The 17,390-nt window shown below is 40.2% G+C and overlaps 1 protein-coding gene across 5 annotated transcripts in view; it reads left to right on the top strand.

Annotated features, from left to right (window-relative positions):
* The window catches only part of FARP1 (FERM, ARH/RhoGEF and pleckstrin domain protein 1), a 205,038-nt gene that overhangs the window by 153,961 nt on the left and 33,687 nt on the right, over positions 1-17,390 (top strand). For 3 of the 5 annotated variants that reach the window (XM_048295831.1, XM_048295826.1, XM_048295827.1), the window contains exons 10-13: positions 279-442; positions 2,073-2,141; positions 2,883-2,958; positions 4,621-4,858. In XM_048295831.1, coding sequence (XP_048151788.1) covers positions 279-442; positions 2,073-2,141; positions 2,883-2,958; positions 4,621-4,858 — 547 coding nt within the window. The remainder of the gene's footprint in view (positions 1-278; positions 443-2,072; positions 2,142-2,882; positions 2,959-4,620; positions 4,859-17,390) is intronic. The other 2 variants (XM_048295829.1, XM_048295830.1) reach the window with 1 other exon arrangement.

Raw genomic sequence — 17,390 nt, forward strand, 5'->3', positions numbered from 1 at the left:
TCTTAAGGTATAGCATGTAAACAACTTCTTCTCATTAACATTCAAACCACTGCTTTATCTCTGTCATATTTGTCAGTGAAAGGAAGTTTGAGCAATAGCTTTGATACTGACAGGCAGACTGGTGATGTCTCAAAGTTGGAAGGATAGGGCCTGTTAAGCCTGAAAGCCAGTAAGTTGGGAAGAAGCTTTTTTTTTAGCGTAGCGCCTGATTTGTCAATGCATTTCTCTAATCTATGTTGCTTACTAGCTTACGTTGCAAATGCTATCCCAATTTTCAGAGTTCATTCCAGGACACCCTGGAATTCCTTATGGCCAGTCGAGATTTTTGCAAGTCTTTCTGGAAGATCTGTGTGGAGCATCATGCCTTTTTCAGGCTTTTTGAGGAACCTAAACCAAAGCCTAAACCTGTTCTTTTTTCTAGAGGTTCTTCATTTAGGTTCAGGTAAGACATGCATTTTTTCTACCTTTGTTGCCTCTCCATTTCAAAATCACATCCATAATGGTCTAGGATTAAACCTGTTATTTTCAGCTCACCTTCTTTACATTGTAGTCTGCTCCTTTATATTTTCCATTCCATCTTCTCAGCCAAAACACTGCAAAGAACGCTGTAGGGAAAAACCCTGCATTAATTTTGTACTAGCTGTTGCAAAGTAGCTTTTTGGAGGTAAGGTATAAAGTATATAGGGTCCAGATGGTTTTGCGTAAGAAAATTCACCTGTGTCCTAAGCAACACTAGCTAGTAATTTTTTGGGACTCTTTGAATCCTCTGCTCCTAGGATGGGGTCTTTCCTATGTATCAGAGTAGAGATTTGTATTTTTGTTGTATGTCCCTGTGGTAAAACCCATCTCTATGCAGTTAAAAGCAACAAATTGTCTTTATGCTGAGACATTTATGCTTGCAAAGGATTTATGGGAGATGACCACCTCTGCTAAGACCAGCTCTATCTGCAGTATTCTTAGAACTGTAGGAAAGCTTTTAATAATTGGGATACTGTGTTGGGTGGTTTTTTTCCTTACACTGGCAGAAGCATCATTGTAGATATTGCATTGTGTATGCCAGGGGGAAATCCTTTTATTCATACAGTTTATTTTGTTTGTGAAGCTGATACAAGCTGTACAGCCATAAATGCTCTTTGCTGAAATGAATGATGCACTCTAGATGCCTTGTGCAAGAACACAGTGTATATATAGCCATTCTACCTCTCTTCCCACTTAGTTTGCTGCCTGCAAAGTAAATTAATTAAGATGGAAGGACCTATTTTGGGTAAACAAGATATATAACTTGTTATGTTTCTGCCTCAGTATATAGAAAACTGTAGGTGCATTCAACTTCCCTCAGGCTTTGGAAAGCAGGTTTTAGCCACATCCTCTACTCACTGTGAACTGTTACTACATTCAGGAACTTCTTCAGGCCCTGAAAGCCTCTAATGAATTGGAAGAATTTGGCTCTCACTTGATCATTCTTGAGGTGTGGGTTTCCTGTGCTGCTCTCAGTTTGCTTTGGACTTTATAGCTTTGCACAGTAGACAACGCTGGGCATTCTCACTGCTTCACTCACACCCTGTAGCAGAAGGGGAGAAAGGGATTTCCAGCCTAAATCTCTGCAGAAAAGGTGTGTTTTATAGTAGCAACTAAGTCATGAAGTGCATGTCAGGAGGTTTCATCTTGGTTCCAGGGTTTACTGATATCAGATAAAGCTGGCATTTGACTAAAAAGGATTCAAGAATATATTAATTAATGAGAGGAAAGCTTAACCCCTGCTTCACTTTCCATTGTAGTGACTTCCCAGTAATGTAGGACCCTATAGGGCCCACACAACTGAATTTAAGCAGTTCTGAAATGGCATCAAAAAGTAGCTCCATAGCAAAAAAAAGGAGGCAAGTAACATGCAAAATGGTAAAAATCTTTGTGTATCTGACCATGTCCCCTTCTGTATGATCTTAACATGGATTTCTGCCGATAGTGACAAATACTTTTCTGGTTGCTGTGGCTTTATATGCAAACCAAAAAACATGTTTATGATGGCCAGGTGGTATATTGTATTAAATACTTTAACTCTGGTTTTCTTCCAGTGGTCGGACTCAGAAGCAAGTTCTTGACTATGTTAAGGAAGGAGGGCACAAAAAAGTGCAGTTTGAAAGGTGAGAGGAAATAAATTAATTATCCAAATATGTTATAATCTAAGAAAAGTCATGATTTCCAGTTAGTTATATTCTGTGATCTTGGTATCAGTCCAAGGAAAAAATTCCTTCTCTGCTGGTTTGACAGCTTATCATGTGTAATATCCCCATGGTCCTGAATGTTTTGGCAGAAGTTTCATAACTTATAGTTCACTAAAAATCAGTAGTCTTCAATCGTTTTTTCAGCAATGAGCGTCCTACTATCACAGGTAACTTTCTCCCAATTTGATTTGCACCCTCTTTGCTGGGATTTGGTTAATGTATGTGAACAGACATACTCAGCTCAAAATAAAACTGAAAGTAAGAAAAAGTACAGCCCAGCTCAAGGGAGAGGTCTCCAGGGAAACTGAAACTCTTCCAGCTTGCTAGAGCCAATTCTGTCTGAACTCATCATGCTCATGGTGAGCTCAAAGTGATGGCCAAAATAACAAAGACCATGACAACAGTCCATTGCTTAAGGTTCATGCTTACCCGATAGACCATTTTGCTTCAGTGCTTCTCCCTATTCTTACAGTGGTAGGCTTGCAACACATAGCACATTTAAATTTTACAGAAAGGAGGAATGTTATTCTGTTTTGGAGCAAACTTTTATGAAAGCTGTTATTAAAAGGTTTTGTTTTAAAAGAGGCATGTCTCTTGATTCCTGTTTGTAGAAAAAAAACCCTGAAATAGCTCTTTACGTGATTTTCCTTTTATCTCCAGGAAACACAGCAAGATTCATTCCATCAGGAGTCTGACTGCACAGCCTTCAGAACAGCATACAGAGGTGCCAAAACAAGTCAGTGATGTTGATGAAACCCTGGAAATGAAATCCTTTTAAGCATTTCTTGTTAGATTACCCTCCACTGATTGCTGTTTTGAAACCCTAGGAGCATAGTTTTCTGCTCATTTACCATTTAACTGGGAGCTAAGGAGCCCTGGGTGTTATAAGCTTTAGGTTCTGCAGAGTCAAACAGCATTGCTTACAGACAACCAGACAAATATAAATGGTGAGCTTGTCTGAGCTGTACTAATGACCATCTGAAAAATTGCAACCCTCAGTGTTGCTGCCAGGGTCCTAGGTTGTAGCTGGCTATTGCATTTGGGGGAAGTGTAATTACTTTTCTTCGCTGGGAGGTCTTGGATGCCCATTTTAAGGTGTTAGGTTAGTATTAACAAGGGAGGAGAACAGTTAATTCCTCACAAAAATTGCAGCTCTGGCCTTCTAAGCCATTATCTCTGGTAGATACCAAATGTATTTATCTTATGTTGATAGCTGCTATGTGTTAGGAGTTCACAAGTCCAAAAGCCCAACAGTCTGCAGCAGCTGCTAGTTCCCAGGTCCAGCTGGTAGTAAGGCTGACCATGTATTCACTATAGGCACCCACATGAATACACACATACAGTGCATGTACACACAGCCACACAGTCAGCCACACATGTAAACACAGAAAACAGCACTCCCACAAGCACAGACAGTGCCAGTGGCCTTACCCTCTTCCACTCTTTGGCTCTGGTCTCTCCAGTTGCTGGCATCCCAAACACACCAAACATATGGGCTGATGGCTCTCCTGGGACAGCCTTCAGAGGAGACAGATGAGGAAGCTGCATTTTCCTGACTCGGTTGTTGTGGTTTCTCCACCTGCCAGTGTTCCTCTGTGCTAATCTGTGTCTGTGGCGGTGAACCTTTGATCACGTAACTTTGTGTTAGGTAGAGCTTAAATGTCAGGAGCAAGCTACTAGGTTAATGCATTTAAGAATGCTACCTGAACCATCACCTTCCATGCCTCACTTCCTTTTGATATTCACAGGCTCTCTCCTTTCTGCAAATTCAGGAACTTCAGAGAAATTCGTTGTAGATGGGGCCCATTTCAAATAGCCTGTAGCATTTTAATGTTGCTAAGACAAGCTCAGGTAGATGGAGCATGGCTTCTGGGCAGAAAAGCCAGTCTAAGAACTGGTGGCAGGTGTGCTCCAGCAAGTGAATGTGGGGTGCTCAAAAGCCCACACATGACTTTTCTCCTGTATCTAAGTAGGCTGTGCAGAATTTGTCTTATGTTTTTGTCTTTTCCTCCAACTTCTCAGAGTAGTGTGAACAGGTTGATGTTCTTAGAGTGTTAATGGCTGCCTTAGAGCATGGTAACGCCTCAAATACCCCTTATTTCATTATCACTGCATTATGTCTGCCTTCTTTTTCCTTGTTTAGCCTATGTATTTTTTTTCTGTTCTTCAAGATCAGAAACCTCTTTTTTAAATTCTAATTATTTGAAGCTTGGGTTACCTCTTCTGTTTTCAAGAGATTCCTATGTTGCTGCAGATGCAGTGCAAAATTCTTGTGTGTAATTACACGTAGCCTTTTCCCTCTGGCTCCCGTCCCTCCCAAACCTCTCTCCTCCCACCCTCCCTCCCCTTTTGTCTTTTCCTTTGTGTCCCCCTTGCCTTCCCTCTATTATCATTCCAGAGTGCTAGAGCTTATGGAGACAACAATGATGCTGCAGCAGTACAGAGCTGCCGGCAAGGAAAGGAGTTGAAAGCTTCAACAGAAGACACTGGACAGCACAAGAGCCCTTCCTTGAAGAAGAGTCCAAAGGAAGGCAGAAAGGTGGATGGAGCAGTGGTCTCAACAGTGGAGGAAGAAGAGGAGCCTGCTAAGGATAGGATGCAGCAGAACAGACCTCAATCACAGCAGCCAAGCACAGGTCCAGCTTCCAGGGCTGCTCATGGCAGCAGCACCTCCATTCCTTTCATTGACTGCAGTGATGTAGATAGCGAGTATGATCTCCTCAGAGGACAAATAACCCGGTCATATTCCCAAACAAATGACAATTATGAGGGTGATTTGACCAGTGGTGCCTATATTCACTACAGAGATGAAAATCGCAATAGAACTAGATATAGGGATTCCTCAGCTTCTCTAAAGTCTTCCCAGTATCTCTCTGAAGAGTACCTTGATGATAACACAGCTAATCTCTCCTTCTACACTGGGGGAAGCCCCAGGATGCCAAGGCATAGCTCTCTGGTTGATGAAATGTTTAGAGGCCCGGGGAGCCGTAGTCCGCTGGCCACTCCATTGCCTCCCAGTAGCAAAGAGTCAAGCCCTAACATGAGCCTGAGTAGAACTGGCTCTCAGGGTTATGTCTCAGAAAATGGGCACGACTGCAGGGTGAGGACCGGGGAGGAGGACAGCCATGAGTATTGCCGATATTCTCCAGGTTCTCAACGGCCTCGTGCACAGAAAACCCCAAATCTCTGCAATAAGTCAGTTACAGATCCATTTATCCTAAGCCAGATATCCTCAAGCCCTGGGCAGGAGTATAGATCAGAGAGATACTGCAAAGGAGGTGGGGTGGCTAAGATGTCCTCTCCAGAAGGCAAAATGATGGCCAATGGTATGCCAGTGGGAGCACAGTCAAAGCAAAGCCCAGTCATGCAGTCTCTGCGTGCCAGTGGCATGATGGATCACATGGGTGCAATCCAGATGATGGAGGGCTCCACCAGCAGTGGGACGGAATCCAGTGATTCTGACTCAGAAGTCATTAACCCCTTCACTCACCCCCTGGTGTTTGGAAACCCTGTTGTGCTGAGCTCGTCTCCCATGCCTAGAAATAAGTATTCCTTTGGAAGCCTTCAGCTTGATGAGGAGGTAGAGGAGGATGTTTCTGTTGGCCTCAGTGATGAAGATGGTGTGCAGGTCTTCAGCTGCTAGGGACCAGGGTGTATGAGACCAGGGGATACTGTGATTGCTCACTGGAGTGGTTGCATCTCCTGGGGCTCATGATGAGTGGCTGGTAATTATTTCAGTGCATGGGCTATTTCAGACATTATTGTCGTACAGACCAGCCAGAGGGAAAGGATGCTAGAACACAGTAATAAGTCTCAGTGATGCTTAACAGTTTGCATCTCCTCTGAAAGGCAGGAGGAGAGGAAAATTATTACTGATTTAGGTACCTCTTTATACAGTCACTCATTCTTTGTATGAAGTCATGTTTTAGGTATGCATTGTAGCTTCTTTGATATTTGACTAGTTATTTTGACAAAACAAACAATCAAATCAAGTAGGTACATTGTGCTCTTTTGTATGTCTATTACAATCCTTTTTCTCTCCCATATAAGGAGAGCAACTTATGAGTGCCTCAACAGAGTTAGAAGAAAAAAAACAAACTTGCGGCCAAATGCAGGCAGCTTGATGTTCAAGACCAAGACTTGTTGAAATCTTGAAATATGCTGGAAAATTTTTTCACAGCAAGAATGTCTTGTCTACTCATCTTCATAACACGTTTTATAATAATCTGATGAACTGAGGGTACAAATCAGGCATGTGTAAGATAACGGTATTGTCAGGAAAAATGACAGTATTGTCTTTTTCTTCAGTGAGTTCAACAGGCTGATTTGGTGATGGAGGTTTTGAAACTCCAAACTCTTCTTTGGGCAAGAAAGAGAACAGGATGAAAGATACAATTCAAGTGAAAAAAACTTTGATCAAAACAGTTCTAATGAAGAGTGGTATGAGTATTACTTGCAAGGCAATCCTTTCTATCCTTTATCAGTTTAATATAGAGATATATTGCAAGAAATTTTTTAATCACTTATACTTCCAGTGAAATTATTATAGAGACATCAAAGTTCTGTGGTCAGTGGTTTGAAGATGGTGGTTGTTTAATTTTATTTTTTGCTTTGATCACAAAAGATCTTTTATCTGTGCAGGATCCAATTACTCTGTCGTAGGCTACTTTTTTAGTAGTGCCACCTCAGAAATTTTTCATCCACAAGAGAATGATAGGAGTAACTGTGTTCCAGGCTGATTGTCTTCTGTTCTGTCCACAGAGTGGATATGGGCAAAAGGACAAAGAGACTAATTCTGTGTATGCTTCCTTTTCACAGGCTAAAAGTATTGAGAGTTAAGGTATCCTGATAAAATCTGATTTTAGTTTCTCCAAGTTAATTAAGAAAATCTAGATGAAAGGTCCTCTGCGTGGAACGTGTCCTATAGTTATTAGATCTGGGAGACAAGATGTGCTCTTTATGGTTGGCCTTATTTTTAACTTTTATATATTTTTCTTGTGGAAGAATGGAAATAAATCCCAGAATTGTAAGTGATGAACGACAGTATTGATTGAACTTCAGGTCACTTCCAGTGATCTGCACCATGCACTACATGCATGTAGCAATGATGAATCCATTCACATAAGTACTGATGAAAAAGCGACAGGACTTTGTAAATTTAGACAATATAAAATTTTCAAGATTGTTTTTACAAAAATTATAAAATAAGAAGTCTTTTTAATTTTTCTAATGCCTTGGTCTATGCACACTTTAACAGAGTTAATCCGAGTGAAGGATATTTAAAAATATACCTAGTTAGGCATGTGTTGTTATATACTTTACCGTTTTGCAAGTAAAATATATCTTTGTGTAAATATAAGTATTAACTCTCTCATCTCCTTTAGTGTGTTGGTTTTCTTAGAGATTAGATACCTCATTCTTGACCAGGAATGATTTAAAGCATCTCTTTAGATACCGATATTCTGGGGACAGGGAATACTCTCATTTATTCCTGTAGTTAAAAGCATGACTCTACAAATGGCAAGACTGATAATTAGGGAAAAGCTTGCTTGTATATGATTCTAAAAGAGGGTGGTTTGTGTTTTGGACTTAGAATAGCTGTAAAATAATTGCCTTGAAGTTCACACTATATGAGATGAAATATAAGTAGTTGAAGCTTGCATCAGCAGATAGTGTGAGCATGGGGAAGTGGGTGCATGACTCTTCTTTTGATTTATTTTTTATTGCCTGTGCAGTAAAAGTACCAGTAAGTATAAAGTAAAGTAATAGCAATTTGGACAGATTAATTAATTGCTTCATTAGCCAGTAAAATTAGAGTACAAGTAATGGATTTGTAGCAAAAGAAGGATTTTCAGTCATTTCTGCTACTTAAGAGAAGTGAATAGATTTCACATTCTTTGGATTTAAGTGAATATAAAATTTTATAAGTAGCATTTACTATTTTGCATCCTTTCAGATACTGTATCCAGGCCTGTTTCTTCTCTTGTATGCCTACAAATATATCGAATTTATAACTTTTTAAGAACAGACCTACTGGGTAACTGGATTTAATCTAGTTGCTAATAAAGTATCTCAACAGCTTTTCTTTTCCCACTTCAATATTATCCTCAAAAATGCAGTATGAGGATTTTTCTCTGTTTTCTGTCATCTGGCATTTTTTCAGCTTTGAGTGTTTAAGTAGTTGTTGTTTTAACACTTGGAATTCTTCCAGTTAGAAGAAGTAAAGTTTATAAATTACATAGGAAATAATTTCATTTAGGATTAATTACTTCTGCAGGATTGTAATGCCAGTGAAGCTCCATTTAATATCAATAGACAAGCTTTTAATTAAAAGCAGTCTGTGGGCCAAATTCCTCCACCAGACATGTGGTTCATATCTGAGCCCTTGCCAAGAATGGTGAAGTGAGAAAGGAGTTTTAATCTGACATTTTCATACAGGATCAGGTCCCTTAGAAGTCATCTGGGAATTTGTTTCTGTGGGGCAGTTGGAAAGACCTTGCAGAAAAGAACAGAAACCTTTAGGGCAAGACTGCAAATGAGATGAGATGGGGGAATTCTTGTCCTGGTTCCCAAACTGCTCATGGTAAGAGGAACTTGTCAGTTCTAGTTAGTTCTTGCAAGCATTTATTAATCTGAATACACTGGACAACAACAGTGATCTAAGCTTATCTTTGTCTCAAGTATAGCAGGTGATTACAGACAGGGTAACTAACAGACTCTCCCACCAATTCCAGTAGATTTTGGGATGTGGCTGATAGTACTTCTGATTCACCGTTCTGAAATTTTTATTGTTAATAATGAACTTTCAGTCCCATACTCATCAAGTGCCCAGATATCCTTAGGCAGTTGCTACAAATGAGGCAGCTGAATCCCAGCGAGATTGAGCAGCTATGTCTGGTCTGAACTGTGTAGTCCTGAATCATCCATCTCCTGTCTTTGCAGAGGATGTGGAGGAAGCCTCTTGTTGGATTGATGAGTCAATGCTGCCCATGTAGTTGGATAAATAATGGAGATGAGTTGCAAAAGCAGTTAGGGGTTTGTCCATAATAATGTGCAGATGTAGGTAACCTCTGGATAAAAGGCCCTCTGGTTCATTCTTTGCTATTCCAACTGCTTGACCACATTCAGCCATCCTCTACAATGGCAGTAGAAAGGTCATGTCAGACAATATTAAGTTTTTGCCTACTCAGCAGCAGCTCAAACTTGTGATGTCCTCTTGGGATCTTCTGGAATTCCTTTTTTCATGGCAACCTTTCCTAGAATCTAGTTTTCCTCAGTGACCCAGGATATTAGATTTGTCAATAAATAGATGAAGGAAAGATGGAGAGTGGCAAGTTGTTGTAGGAGCCAAGACCTACATAGGATATTGCAGGTAGGGAGCTTTGAATAATCGATATCTGAACGGCCTAGACTGCACTGTTTTCAGTCCATATCCCCTAGCAAATGTACTCCTTGTGCATGACAAGAGAGAAGTGTTCTCTGAAGATGATTTCCACCAAGTGCTGCCATTTCATCCATGGCTCAGAGCCTGCCTAACAGGCTATTCCCACTAACCATTGCAGGGCATGCTAAGTGCAAGTTATATCAAAGAAAAACTGGAAGAGAAATTCCCATAGGTGGAAAACGTCAACATGTAACTGAAAGTTTTTAGGTTTGCTGTATTTGCAGTTACTTTATGTAGGCTATACAGAGCTGAGTTATAGGCAAATGAGCATAATGAAAGAGTTGCATGTCAATAGTTTGAAAAATCCTTTCAGTCTATTAGTTTTCTTCAAGATTAAAGGGCATGCAAAACTAGAAAGAATTTTCTCCGCAGGGCAGCATTGGTAATGCTGAATGTAATCAGTAGAATCCAGTAAAGAGTGAAAAAACAATGGTTTGTGAATTAGTTCACTAAATGGGGCTAGTATTACTAGACCAGACTGCTTCAGGACCTGTATTTTCTCCCCTGAATATTTGTAGGACAGGTTTTTGTTTGCAGTGAGGCTTTTATTAGTTGAAGCAGCTCTGTTCATTCTGAAGTAGGAGCATTGATGCCAGAAGTTCTTGTTCTGACCTCTCTGTCTGTACATGCAGGTACTTGGTAGTGACCAGAGAAAGTCAAATACAAAATGGGTGAGAGATCGAAAAGCTGTTTATAGGCCCTCTTTTTCTTCACTAAGAAGCAGAGAGGTTTTAAATTCTGTCTTCTTCAGTCCCACAGTAAACACACAAACATAGAGTCTCTGTAATCACTAGAAGTTTCTTCTGGGGAGCTCCAGGTCAGGAAGACAAGGAAACGAGAAGAACAGAAAACATCTTAAGCACACAAAAAATATCTAGCCCTATTTATTTACAGTTCCCTTTGGCATAGTATGTTTTTCACTCTTTTTCTGAGAGTTTAAATTCCCAGTAGTTTTATAGGATACTCAAAGAGCAAGAATTACGTTGATCAGTTGAACTGATGAAGCAGACCCAATTTTGAATTTTGGTAAAACCAGTGATTCAGATCTCATTAGTATGATCTGTATGCAATTAGCATGAACAGTGGCTATTTCTGGAACAGTTTAACAGGAAAAAAAAAAGATGCCTGACCTATAAATTCTGTCAAATTCCGTGTTTGTTTAACTAATCTCATTTATCTTAATGAGTCGTTAGACTGCTGTCAGAGGCGACTTTAGAATGAGATTTTAATTGCTGCATTTTAACGTCTAATGATGAAAAACAAATTAGCAATCCAAGTTTTTCCTGACTTCCACATGTTTGAGGAAGTTGGGTGTTGCAGCCTTGTGCACAGAAATGTGGATCACTGGAGAATCCCTGTCATTCAGCAGCATGGTTGTCACCAGCTGGAAAGAGCAGTGAATGTGAAGGAAAGAGGTTCTCTGTTCAAGCATGTAATAAGGTGAAGTAAGCCAAAATCCCTTTTAGTCTTCCAATAATGCTTCTCTCTCTATCTCTGAATAGTTTCTTAAGGCAGCTTCTGTGTACTTCAGCTCATCTTTTCCTTCTTTGTTTAGGGGATCGGTCCTCTTCCCCATAAAAAATAAGAGAAACCCTAAATACATGAAGGAAATTGAATCTTCTGGGACAATTTTTAATACGTAGGCCTTTCTTTTGTTAGCTGCTGTCAGACACAAGTGGTAGAAGAGTCATTTTCTCAGAAATCCAGCTGCTTGTTGGTGTCTCCTACTTGATGATGATGGTTGTGGGTCTTCTGATGGTAAGTGGCAGATGCACAGTGTTAACGTCGTGAGGACCCAAAGCTTAGACTGGTGCGTAACTTTTCTCAAATGTGAGTAGCAGCAGACTCTGGTTTCAGTCAAGCTACATTAGGAAAAATTTTGCCCGTACTGTCAGGTTCTGGAAAGGAAGGAAATTTAAATCCTAGGAAACTGACATTAGCAAAATCTTTCCTCTTCTGTTTCAGTAGTTTCTATAGTTACTGAAATACGCCTAGACAAAGGCACATATCTTAGTTACTTATTTGTAAGGGAAATGATTGTTGTGCAACATATGCATCCTGAGCAAAGGTATCTTCTGTGTTATGGTTAGGCTGTGTGGTGCCATTGGTATTTTAAAATACAGAATTTCTGCTTAAAAATCAAAGGCATCATATGAACAAAAATCCTAGTTTGGGTGACATGTAGCAGTTTTGCAGAGTATTTTGTCTTTTGTTCTAATTCTGTGTTCTATAAAGAGCTTGTAGAATAAGCTTGGTTTATGTTGTTTGTTATTAAAAGCAGTGAGCACTTTCTTCTAACTGTTATGAGATCTGGAAAGCCTGTGTGCCTGGCTGAGCTGTGTATTCACAGGCATGTTTTTCACAAGTATGTGTGTAAATAATGGTGGCATTATTACAGTAAAGGGGGTAAAGACCTTAGGATCATAAATTTGCATGACATAATGGTAAATAGTTTGCTCAAGAATGGTTAGAGTTTTAAGACATAATTTTCGTGATGATTTTTTCGGTAAAGTTTTGGCCCCTGAGAACCATAAAAATCCACAGTTCACACTGATAAAAATCAAGTCTGAAGGCAGTAATGATACAGCTGTCACTGACTGAGCATGAAAGGTTGAAGGAAAATGAATGCTTTCTGATTCAAGAGCTTTCAAGCTTGTTAAAATTAGATTAGATGCTTTCTTTAAAATGCTGCAAATCTTGTTTTGAGAAGAGAACAAGCTTTTGCCTTTGATGGTTTTCAGCAAGATCAGAGCTAGTTCTTTCTGTTTAGTTCAGAGAATGTTAGAGCTCATGCCTGTTGCTTTTCCATGAGGCACTTAAAAATATTTGATTAGCTGAATCCTTATATTTCCCTTTTCCTGCTAAAAAAAATTTACCTGGACCCACTAACAAAAGTTCATAAGCTTGGCAGTGTTTCACTTACCCAGCCCTTTCCTGATTTCTGTGTGTGCACATGCACAGATTTTTAAAAAATAAATCTCGATAGTAAAAATTAGTTTTTAAAATTGACAATGCTGGGGACTTCATTCTCATTTTTGTCATTTGTTTAATACCTTTTAAAGAGAAACATTTTTTGTTTCATTGTATGCACTGTTTTGTCAGCATGTACCTCTCTGGGAGAAAAAGCCTTTTCAATGTTCTGTCTATCCTCAAAGCATGGTGTATCTTCTGTTCCTTGCATTGTTTGGAGCACTGTCTCAATGTCCTTTTACTGCCGAAATGCCTATTTTGTATTGGGAGTACCTAATACCTCCTATTACAGTGATCCTGCCTCATGGAGCACTCCTTGCCTCAGAATTAATGAAAACCCTCACCACGTTGTGACTCTCAGGTTGAGAAACCACACCATGTTGAGGGGCAAAAGAGAAGAGGGAAGCGAGGGGAGAAGGTCTCTTTTCCAGGGCATTTGGGCTCCCTTGAGCACAATCAGATTGCCCTTCATTTCCTAATGAAGGCTGCACCCAGCGCTGGAGGCCGTCTGCCGTGGCTCGTGAGCAGGATCACTGCAGTCCTGGTCGGATGTCTTGTTGGAATGGACAGTATCTGTGGCATAAGCTTACATGGGGGCTGAAGGTTTCCAATTCTGTTGTAGCACTGTGTTATGTTGGTTTAAAGACAAACAAAGGCAAACTAACCCTAACCCCGGGTACAACAGGAAAACCTTCTGTAGGTTGCTCTATTTCTGTCTGGAGAGATCAAGGCTAGACAAAGGACTGATGCCCAGTGACCTTGTATTCTTCCCAGACTGTAATGCTCACTCTTTGTTCTTAAGGTGTGAGTATACCCTGATGTAGGCCAACAGCAGTTACTGTCTGATTTCACACTCACCGCTGTCTAATACTGCAGTACACCAATAAAGCATGGACCTTTACCAGCTGGAGAGGTTGCTGGCTACTAAACCAACACCAAGCTTGATGAGACTGTAAGCATGTCAAGCCATTTAACTGTGTATGCATGGAATTAATTTTTTTATTATTATTATTTTTAGTTTCACCTGTACCTGAAGGCTTTTACTCATTCTAACTGGTATTTTGCTGTAAAACTGTCACTGGTTTAATTGTTCTGTCCAATTGCTGGCTGATGCTTTGTCCTAAATATGAGGAAATTGGTTCATGAGAAGGTGCACCATTTTCCCAAATTCTGCTCACTGCCATGGGCATGCATTTTGAAGCTGTGGAGTCAAAGTGAACCTTTCCGTCAAGTTCCTCTTCAAGCCAGGCAGAGTTAGTGGTTGTGTGTGACATTGGATTTCTTCAAGAGTTTGTTTTTAATTCCCGTTCCTCCTCAAAATCTTTGGTACTTCATTCAGGGATGTTTGTACGTGAATTTATGGCTGTTGTGTAACTACTTTTCAAACTAACAAACTCTATCCACTGCTCCAGCTTGATTCATTTAATGGGGAAGAGAAGTGCAGCTTGATGAACTGGTTCCCCTCAAGCTTTTGTGGAAGTCAGTGGGATTTATTTCTTTGATTGAGGGAGAACAGAGCAGAATCTCCATCCCATAACTCTTTAGCAGTACAACTGTGCCTGGTTCACAGCTGGAGAGAGAAGGGATGGACACCATTATTAAACTCTTCTTCAATCTAAGGTACTTTAGTGATTGGTGAAGTGCATATGACAACTCCTGCTACTTCATCTGGTGCTCTCTTCTCCCCCATGCCATTTTGTACTATGCATCTTCTCTGACCAAAATGTTTAGATACACGTTAGAGCTGTGCAACCACTGTGAAAATGGAAAATTAAGCTAGACTGTGGCCACAGCAGTGGCAGCTCTGTCAGATACTTTCTTATTAAAGAGCCTTCATAAGTGATATGCTCAGTAATGTCAAGGAGAAAGGGGAAACAACTTGGGTTTCATTTGCCAAACTGGAGTTTAGAAAACACTGATCTGACATTAAAGCTGAGTAACTGGGATATAGATGTCACAGACCTCCCCTGACTGCAGAGCAGGCCATGGAGGAGTAAGAGAGAATAAGCCCTGCAACATTCCAGATGTTGAGAAAGGTGCTTTTCTGGCTCTTAACGTGTTTTTAATTTGTAATAATAATAATAACAACAACCTTGAGAGCAATAAAACTCTTAAGAGTTGACTTGATGAGATCTTAAGTGGTACATGAAGTTTTCCAGCAGAATTTCAGTCACCTTTAATAATGGTTGATGTTTTCTCTCGGTTTCCATAATTGAGTTATTTTCACTTCTTGGTACTCCACAGAGAAGGAGCATTCCCATGAGCATCTTAACGCTGCTGTACTCTTCCTCTCTGTTAAAAAAGTGTGTATGGATGGGAACTGTTTCTTTTGAAGCAGATGCAGAACACTAAATGGACTGAGTTTGTTATACTGCAGTTTCAGGAGAAAAGGAATGGAGGAGGAGTATCTTCAGGATACACTGAGTCCCATTTGTCTCCCTCACAAAGAAGGGAGCTCCCCTGTGTTAGGTTAAAGTTTCTAACCAGGGATTTCAAGTCATCTTATGCTGCCGATGTAGTCAACAAAGAAAGAGGCAGTTCAGGTCACCTATGATGTGAATTGACCTCTGGGAGAGACTTTCTTCATCAACTGGAAAGTACTGATTTTAACTGTTTTTCCGTTGATATGAGCCATGTTTTAAAGCAGTATCACTCCGCCCAGCACCCCGTAAGCACCACCCTCAGTCCCTGTGGGTTCACATCTGTGTGTGACAGGAGCCTAGAGTAATGCAGGTACAATGAGTGGGATGGACCACAGCTGGCGGCTGAGGGCAGAGCCCAGCCTATCCCTCTCTGGCAGGGCACTCACAGCTGGCCAGCACTCTGTGCCTTTCCACCACCAAATTGCAGCAAGCAACTGATGTGTATTTTGACAAAGGTATAGCTATTAAGTATTTGATTCTAGCTGCTGGCTTCTTTTTGTGTAGCACATGGAATGTGTATGTTGGTGGGGAGCGATTTGAGACAGTGTAAAGCTAGGAAGGTAACCCATAATTTCATGTTCTGTGGCCATGTAAAATGTCATTTCATAGAATTTTTTTTTTTTTTTTTCTCTCCCCAAGTTAGATTTCAATCAAGTTGTGCTTCTTTTGTCACTTTCCCTTCTGTAGCACTTTTCTCCAGTGTCTGGAGAGGAAACTGGCTCAGAGGAACTGAGAGCCACTCCAGGTATTTTGGCATTGATGGGCCAATCTGGCATACCATGGTAAAATGCATTCTCTTTATTTGCCACTGTCATCAACCAGTGTTGGTTTCTCTTCTTAAACCCATGCTTAGAAAATAATCGAAGCACACGCAGGTTAATTCCTACCCACTCCTCCAAGGATATAATTTTAGTATCTACTTAAACAATCCTTACATAAACATTCTTTTGTACTTTCTCTTGGTTTGTGTGTATACAGCTGACTCCATTAAATTTGAAAGATGGCCCAAATCTGAATCTAAATAAAATCACTTGAAGTAGGAGCAAGGACAATTCCATGTTACCAGCTGCAAACCATTTAGGCCTCCTGAGTGCAGTAGCATTTGCTATCTGGCAAGTGACATGCTAATAATTGCCTGTCAATCAATGAATCCTTTAGGGTGAATTGTAAGGGATTTCAGTACCTTGTAAATAAGATTGGTCTTCTCCCTTCTGCTTCTGTTTATATTCTGCAGTTTGTAGTTGATGAGTAGAGCCTGTATGAATATACTCTTCTGTGGCAGGACATCAGATGAAACATTTTCTTAATTCAGGTTACTTATTCCTCACCTCTGTGAAGAAGAGAAAGTCACTTTGCAGCACTGCCATAAACCATCAGCATGACACATGTCCTGACTGATTGGTGATGGGAGAGGGAAGAACCTGCATTTTCATTTCTTCGTGGCTTACTGACTTTCTCACACCAAAACGAATTTGTTTCCCACATTTCCCAGAGCAACATCCAGTGTGTTGATATTTATGGCTGTGTTGGTTGTAATTAGGCCCAAGAATGTATGCATGTAAGAACATTTTGAGGCCCTTTTGTAATGTAGCCACTTTCTTATAACTCATTTTAATTTTCACTTGTTCAGCGTATTGGCAGGTGGGGTCTGAGCTCTTGCTTGTAGGTTGTGGTAGTGGTTGGATTTGGTCACTGCTCACGCCCACATGGGTGCCAAAAGGGAAGGTGCAGCATTTCAGCTTGCTGCAAAATAACTTCGAGAATGTCAGTGATGCATTGATGTGCAAAGTCTTTAATCAGTGGGGTGTGTACCCAGTGCTGTGAGCCACCAGGCACATTTTTTGTGATACTTTCCATAATGCTTTTCCCATGTCTTCCAACTGTAAGATAGGGTATCTTTCTAATTCATTGTCCTTTTGATATTTTGTAGTTTGAAATACTTGAGTTGTACTGATAAAAGTTCCATCAGAACTTAGATCTAGGATTATAGATAGGTAGGTAGGTATGTCAATATATCTATATCTATCTATCACAGATAGGTGCTATTTAACTTCTAGACTACAATGCTGTGAACTTCTCACAGAGGTGCAAATCATTTATTCGCTGTCATATGACAGGGATAGTGCCAGAATTTCTTTGTTTCCACATTTGAGGTGATACCACTTTTCTTATGTCTTTTGTAATGTAGTTAAGTACTTTTAACCTTACAACCTTGCTATTAATCTGTTTCACTATTTCTCAATGATGAATTCCATTTCTTTGGAAAATACTGTATGCAGTTGTGTGCTAGTGTCAATAAAATTGACATTTGTGTAACAAGCTGTGGCATTT

The sequence above is a fragment of the Corvus hawaiiensis genome, chromosome 2 (assembly GCF_020740725.1).
Source record: "Corvus hawaiiensis isolate bCorHaw1 chromosome 2, bCorHaw1.pri.cur, whole genome shotgun sequence".
Classification (NCBI taxonomy): domain Eukaryota; kingdom Metazoa; phylum Chordata; class Aves; order Passeriformes; family Corvidae; genus Corvus; species Corvus hawaiiensis.